This window comes from Coffea arabica, chromosome 6e, assembly GCF_036785885.1.
Source record: "Coffea arabica cultivar ET-39 chromosome 6e, Coffea Arabica ET-39 HiFi, whole genome shotgun sequence".
NCBI classification, from domain to species: Eukaryota; Viridiplantae; Streptophyta; class Magnoliopsida; order Gentianales; family Rubiaceae; genus Coffea; species Coffea arabica.
The window spans coordinates 8742678-8750049 of record NC_092321.1 but is presented as its reverse complement, the minus strand read 5'-3'; the positions used below and the strand labels follow the sequence as shown (position 1 = coordinate 8750049).

The following is a 7372-nucleotide window of genomic DNA, read 5'->3' as shown; positions in this document are numbered from 1 at the left end:
TTGAACGGTCAAAAGGCACCTTTTTCAAAATTCATGAAAGAAACAGATGCCTAACCACGGTGCGAAGGACGAAAAAGGGCCTGTTATCATAATTTGCCAGATTTTCCGCCCTACATTAGAATATATCCAAAAACTGAAGCAAATATTTACAAATGGATTGACGCAGGACCTAACCCCATGGTATACAGCCACATTTAAGGGATCAGTAGTTTGCTCTTCTGTCTTTGATTATTCCTCCCTCGTATTTCTTCCTACGACAAGACTACTGATGATACAACGACCTACTTGCCAATGCTCCTCTGTACAAGCAAGCAGCGGACCCAAAGGACAGAAACTAGCATGCCCGCGCCTCAGTTAGTTGCCTAGTAACAGGGACACACCCACCCGAAACTCTCAAAGACGCAAAGAGACAGGACAACCTTGCTATCATGGGCCTACTCCTCATTTTGGGTACAATCACCAGCTCCTTGGACGTATCATCGCCAGAACTCTGGTAGCCCTCCAAATCTGCTTTTGTTATCAACACAGCATCTACAGACGGAGACTGTCCTACACAAGCCAACCGCCACTCCTTGAATTCTTGTACAGCCTGCTCGTTAGACAAATGATTTGTCATGGAAGATGAGAAATGAGTAAGCACTGTAGAACATAGGGTCATATTTCCTTTAAAATAAGAACAATCAGAAGAAAGAATCAAATGTTAAACTCTGATTGAAATTCGAATATGCATCAGTTGGATATTGCTCATTACCTTCCATTGACAAGGAGCTAACAGCACCCTAGGTCTCCTAGAACGAACATACTCTAGTGCAGAAGCTGGAGTCATGTTCTTGTACTCCACCTGCGAGAAATCAAATAACAAATGTGAATAGTTAATGTGAATACTGGTGCTACATTTAAAAATTTGGAAAGACAATACCATAAATCCTGAAACCATACCAAATAGCAGAGAACAATTGTAGTGCTCCTTCCCCGCCCAGCTTTGCAGTGTACGTACGTCGTTAGACCAACAGATGCGTTCTCTGCCACCAAAAGAAGACATGTCACCTCATAGCTTAAAAACCAAACGAAGCCAAATAGAACAGGAAAAAAAAAAAAGAATACACTTACCATGGATAAATTCAACAGCACGATTGATATCAAAAAATGATGGAGCAAAGAGATAATCCCGAGTTGGAATAACCAGATGGGCAATCGCATGAGCCTGCAAACCAAACATAAAAATTTGGTGAACATATATTAGACAATATTGACCAGAAAAAAAAATACAATGCCTCTCAATTAATTTAAATATCGTGTTATCAGCAATTTCTGCACCAGATCAAAGTCCTTTCTTTCAAAGTTCAAGATACAAATTTCATCTCCTAGTGTCCTAGGAAATGAGAAATCTTCATTAAGAATTTGTAGACAAAAAACACCAAAAATGGGGAGAAATCAGAATCAATATAACGAAAAATTAGGCTCTTTTGTGTCTCATCTACTCAATTTCCAGCTCTGTTATTATCACATCAATAGAGTTGCACTGAGTATGATGAGATGGAAGATGATATTCCACTAGTTCATGCCAAAATGCTGAAGGCCGTATGGTCTTCCGTCTAAACTTCTTGACTAGAAAAAGAAATTTGCACCACAGTTCTTCAGCGTAGAATGCAGCTTGACATAATTTACGAGTCAAACAAAGAAGCTAGAAGTTTAGTACCAAAACTGCCTAAACAATTCCTAGGAAAAACAGAATTCTTACCACCCTACCATAAAGGGGATGCCCCTAAAATTTAGAGTACATATCTCGAGAAAAGCCCTGGAGAATTAAAAACATGTTACTGGAGGAAACAGAAGTTGATGGCAAGCTTCAGGCAGAAAGATAATCCACCAACCACCAATTATGAAGAAAAGGTTAGGACCCCCTATAGCAGCAAACACAAGTCAACAAATGTCAATAAAGCAAGCATATGATCAATCCGCAGCAGACAGCATAGAGAGTTATAGAACTCTATGATAGAATGCATAACCCAATATTTCCAACAAATTATCAACTTCAACATCTAACCTCAAAGCCAGATTCTATGTGCCAAGATACTCACGCGGTATAATGATGTTGGAACCAGAGTTTCATACGATTCATTCAGGGTAATAACACCACCAACACCGAGCTGCTTCAACCGAGGAACATCCTTGGGAAATGGAACTGCTCCCAAGAGCAAAAACTGAAAAAATCAAGACAAGAACGAAATGAAAGGTTAATAAATCTACTAGACTAGAACTGATTGACCATATAACCTCATCCGCAGAGTATTTAGACAGCTACGTTGAAAACCCAAATAATTTGAAAGAAATAACAAGTCTGAGATGACAATCTCATAAATCCCGAACATAGCACAACTAGTAAAATATATTTCGGGAACAGTTCAGAATTTCCATTTGTCAACTCAACAGACTTAAACCAACGTCCACATATACAAGAATTCTCCTTCACCATATGCATAAAAACAATAAAACAGCTAAAACCCCCAAATTGAAGTTTTAAAGTAGCAGCAAAAGTAAAAAAATAAATTCTACAAAAATCCAACTCCACCAAAAAAATAAATAAATAAATAAAGTAGCAGCAAAAGTAAAAATAACATTCTACAAAAATCCAATTTCACAAAGGAAAAAATTAATTAAAAAAAAGGAACAACTGCGCAGACAGTACAATTAAAGTTGGACCTGATCAATTTGATCCCACCATCTGAACTCAGCTTGGTTCATTTTGTTACGGAAAACATTATACAAAAGGGTCGGATAAAATAGGATCCGCGCACCAGCTCCAACAAGAGCTCTCTTGGCGTCGACCCGGGCAATCATCCTGCGATCCTGATTGGAATTCCTATGATTGCCATAATAATCATAATCGCAATCAAATCCACCCACAATCGCAGTCTCTGACTCGTTCTCTATCTCATCCAAATCCTCTATCTTCATCTTTTTAAGCCCTAGTTTACTTTAAATTAGTCGACAGTTGTGCTACTCTTTTGAAAAACAATAAAAATTGAACTCAGGGAATACAGATAAAATTGATGAAAACTATGAATTAGGTACAGGGGTTTAGAAATCCCATTTGAAGCGGTAAAAAAAAAAAAAGGGAAAAAAACAGGCGGACCGGTAGCATGCAGTGTCGGGTTGTGAGATTATCGAAAATGGAAGAGTAAAAAGTGGTGCTGAATTGAAGAAGGAAGGAAGAAAACTTGATCAAAGCAAAAGCAATCGAGTGGAAGGAAGGGTTGAGAGTCAAACTCTTGGAGGAGAGGGGTGAAGGGAATAGAATTTGGGGCTTCGGGTTACGGACTATTTACAGAAAACCCGCTGAGAATATTTTTCTACTAGTAAAAAAATATGGAATTAGCTGTTTTTGAGAGTGTTTTTGAAAAACTTTGTTGTAGCAGAGTTTTTAGAGTATATTTTAAAATATTTTTAGAAAATATTTTGAAATATTTTTTATTGGCACTTTATTTTGAGATATTTGGTAAAATTTTAAAAAAATTTAAACTAATTTTTAAATTATCTTTTAGAGTACTTTGTTGTAACTTTTATTGTATTTGAAAAACACTCAAAAAACAGGAGATCCAAACAGAGCCATGTTTATGGTGACTCGTGAGGAGTGAGGTTTTTTCCTTTTTATATAAATTCTGGATGACTAGAAAAAGCAACATAATTAATTCTATTATGTTTTAGGTCATCAAAAATGGAAAATTCCCATTGTAGAGGCAGCATATATTGATATTCTATTTAGTAGCGTCTAACGCCCCCTTCTTATTATTATTATTCCTAATTCACCATTTATATGTAAACAAAGGCATAGACGGCTCTACTATACTTGCATTTTACGCACCTTCCAAATTTAATTTTGTTTTTCCAAAAAAGCTAAAACAATACCTAATACTAATACGCCTTTGAATGATAGCCTGTTAGGCACAAATAAACCCTCATATATACATCCAATAGAGTAGAAACAAAAAAAAATTCATTTAAGAGCAAGAATTATAGAATTGAGAGAGGCTCTTCAAAATAAGGGAGAATGGGAAAATATGCTAAGCGAAGGAGGAAAAGAAAAAAATTGAATCACTTGTTAGTTTTTATTTTATTTTTTGAAAAATAAAAAGTCAAAAAAAAAAAAAGAAATAAAGTATGGATTCTTGCAAATTACAAGTAACCAGCGATTTCAAGCGTATTGTACCAAGTCATCTAAGATCTTTTAAAATGACTACAAATTCTTTATTTTATTTCTTCAAATCTTTGAAGTTTTTATTATTATTATTATTATTCGGTACACTAAGAACACACAATAATCTCACTAAAAAAAAAGAAGATAGATCAATTATTAATGTTTTAAAATTATCATCTAGCCCCTATATTTTCATAGAACCGACATACATTTTATTTGGGACACAAATAGACGAACCCAATTTTTAAAGCAAAACGCTTGTCTCTTTTTTCTTCCTTCTTCGTGTATATTACTCCCTCCGTTCCACTTTGATAGTTTTGTTTCTTTTTTCACACAGTTTAAGAAAAAGTAGTTAACTTTGTTGGAAAAATAAATTTAGATTGCTATTTTTCTAAAATACCCTCACATTAAATATGATACAACTTTATGGGAACTTGAATTGATGGTAAAAAAAGAATCAACTCTCATTAAATGGGGTAGGTTTATAGTAACAACTACTTACATTCGGCCTTGTTTGGATTGCGATTTTTCGTCGGGAAATTACGTCGTTTTCCGTGATCACATTTCCCTATTACCTTTTTTCCCTCACATACATCAAATCGCTACAGTAATTTTTCCATGAAAAATCATGGAAAATGCAATCCAAACAATATTTTAGAAAAATTAAAATACAACTACATTTTTCAATTGAAAAGTGGACTACCAATTTGGGACAGATGAAAAAGGAATACAGGACTATCAAAATGGGATGGAGGAAGTATTTTCCAGCATAAACCGCCCCTCCCGACAACAATGGCTTTAATTCAAAGCTGGAAAGTACAGGTTTCAACTGGGAGTGAGAGCAGCATTTTCGTCTGTATTCGCATTTTATTCATGCTTAGCTAATGGCAATCGAACGCAATTGCTACGTTTTCACAAACGTCACTTCTGCTATCTAACCAAATTGGTTTCCGGGGTCATTAATTAATGCTTACTGGAGAAGTAATGGGTCCATTTGTATACCATAATTTTTAAAAAAAAAAATTCAAATATTATTTTATTTACATTATGTTCACAAATTTCGATCACTTTTTTTATTTCATATATACGTCACATTATAAAAAATATTATAATATCAGTTCAAGCAACTTTTTGCAAATTCAAACACGTCTGAACAAACAATTGGTTTGTGTATACCACTTTTTTTTAATCAATCGTCACTATCTACTTCTACTATAACTTATCTTAAAGAGATAATTCAATTGAGTTAAAGAAAATCGATAAAAACTGAATTACCATCAAATCATGGGATGCACTATGCATCTATTCGTGTGAATGTAAGGGAAGCCACATCAGTGACAAGATGGTCAATATGTGTATACGGGGATTGCGTTCACACGCATTGGATGGAGGTCAGACTTCATGATTCCCATCACCAGGCAAATAGAAATCCCATTCACCATTATTTTTCGTTCATGTATGTACCATGTATGCCCGCCGACCCCTCCTCCCTCCCCGTCAAGCGAATATGACGGTGGACGTGACGAAGCACTCTGCTAAACCCAAAGCCAAAGCATCTATTAGAAAGCCTAATGGGAACCCGTACTACTACTAATTAATTAGGAATCATTTGACGGCAACCATTAGTCAAGGAACAAGTTGCCATTGATTTCTTCTTTTTTTTTTTTCCTTTTCTTTTGGGTTCACTCAAAAAAAGGGTTCGAACACAAATTTCTCAATCTTGGAGACAATTATATATAGTAGCACTCACTGAGCCAAAGCTCGTTGGAGACAAAATATGGTGTATCCTGATCATGTGAGAAATTATCCTTAGTTGAGCGCATGATGATAGCTTTCAATAAACCGAGGGGAAATTTCTTATTTCTTAATTCCACACGGTTCTTTATTCTTAATTTGTTGAAATGTAATAGTATCTTTCTTCAAAAAAACTTGAACAAATTTACGACATGGTTAATTTTTCAGCCTGTGCCCCTGTGCCGTGTTTTCATGACAATTTCTCGTCACTATTTTTTCCATGGCAGTTCTATCATCAATCAAAGATCGAAGTTCATAGTCAATCAAGTTGCTTTAGATTTTGATCACGCCAGAACGATGCAAATCTTATCCATACATAAATTGTATGCAACTCCATCAGACATGTCATTTTTTACATTTCTCGTCTTTTCTTTGAGGCGAATTGTTTAGTCTTAGTCATGGAGTTTAGTGCTGTCTCCGAACTGTCGGTAGTAAGACCAGAAGGCGCGACTGGCAGCTAGGTTTAAAATCTCTTATGCATGCCAATGGTTACTATAAACAAATCAATTTCTCCGCCGCCACATCCACTGCTTTCCATGCTATTCAGCATTGAAAGTGCCGTGCTCTTTACTTTTCGATGTCTCAAAATATTTGTCATGTTGACAAAGTAAAAGCACATTTTAGTCTCTCTTTCCAATATAATCATTCTTTCTAATCATATGCATGTTACTATTCAATTTCAAAATTTGAATTTGTGAGAGTAAAATTGAAAAGAAAAGCACAAACATCACAATCAAACAACTACTTTTAAAAAGTCGGATTCCCCAAACATGACTACATAATTGGGACAAAGGGAGTATTGATTATTCCATAATGTTGAGAGCATCCTTTCACTTATAATTTCAAACATGTTACAAACCTAATTATCAGGTCTGGCACATTTATATGCGATTCCTCCCCTTAGATCGATGGTGTTTGTTTGCAGGGAAAAGTGCGAGAAAGTGAAGAAAAGTTAGTTATTTTTCCTCCCGTATGAGCTTCCTTAGCGCGCAAGTGTGGGAAAGTGAAGAAAAATCAGTGATCTAGGTCATCTAGAATGCTGATGGGCCCAAGGCAAAACTAGAAAATTTATCAACCTTTTCCAGTACCTAACCAATATAGCGGCCTCTACAGAATGGGCTCAGTCCTTAAATTAGTTGTCAGGCCCAACATATGCCCACAAAGCAACAGTCTGTTACATAAGAACCCAAAGGAGGCTGCATGCAATACTCTATCGTAGACCTTCTCGATCATGGAATCAATGCGTGGATGCCATGGCCGGTACAGTGGAAGTTAAGACGGGCTTGCTCTTGCTACCACAAAAAAAAAAATCTAAGTGGAAGTTTTACAGATGATTATGTAGCCGTACTATTTATTTGGCAAGAGAAGAAAAATGTTTGT

At 35.8% G+C, this 7372-nt stretch overlaps 1 protein-coding gene across 1 annotated transcript; it reads right to left on the bottom strand.

Annotated features, from left to right (window-relative positions):
* LOC113695726 (phosphatidylglycerophosphate phosphatase PTPMT2) lies at nt 1–3303 on the bottom strand. The gene is made up of 6 exons (XM_027214861.2): nt 2704–3303; nt 2082–2204; nt 1111–1204; nt 940–1022; nt 752–841; nt 1–589 (listed from the first exon to the last, which is right to left on the bottom strand). The coding sequence occupies exons 1-6, from the start codon at nt 2956–2958 to the stop codon at nt 335–337; spliced, it is 900 nt and encodes a 299-aa protein (XP_027070662.1). The 5' UTR covers nt 2959–3303; the 3' UTR covers nt 1–334.
* Nucleotides 3304–7372: the final 4069 nt, after the last annotated feature.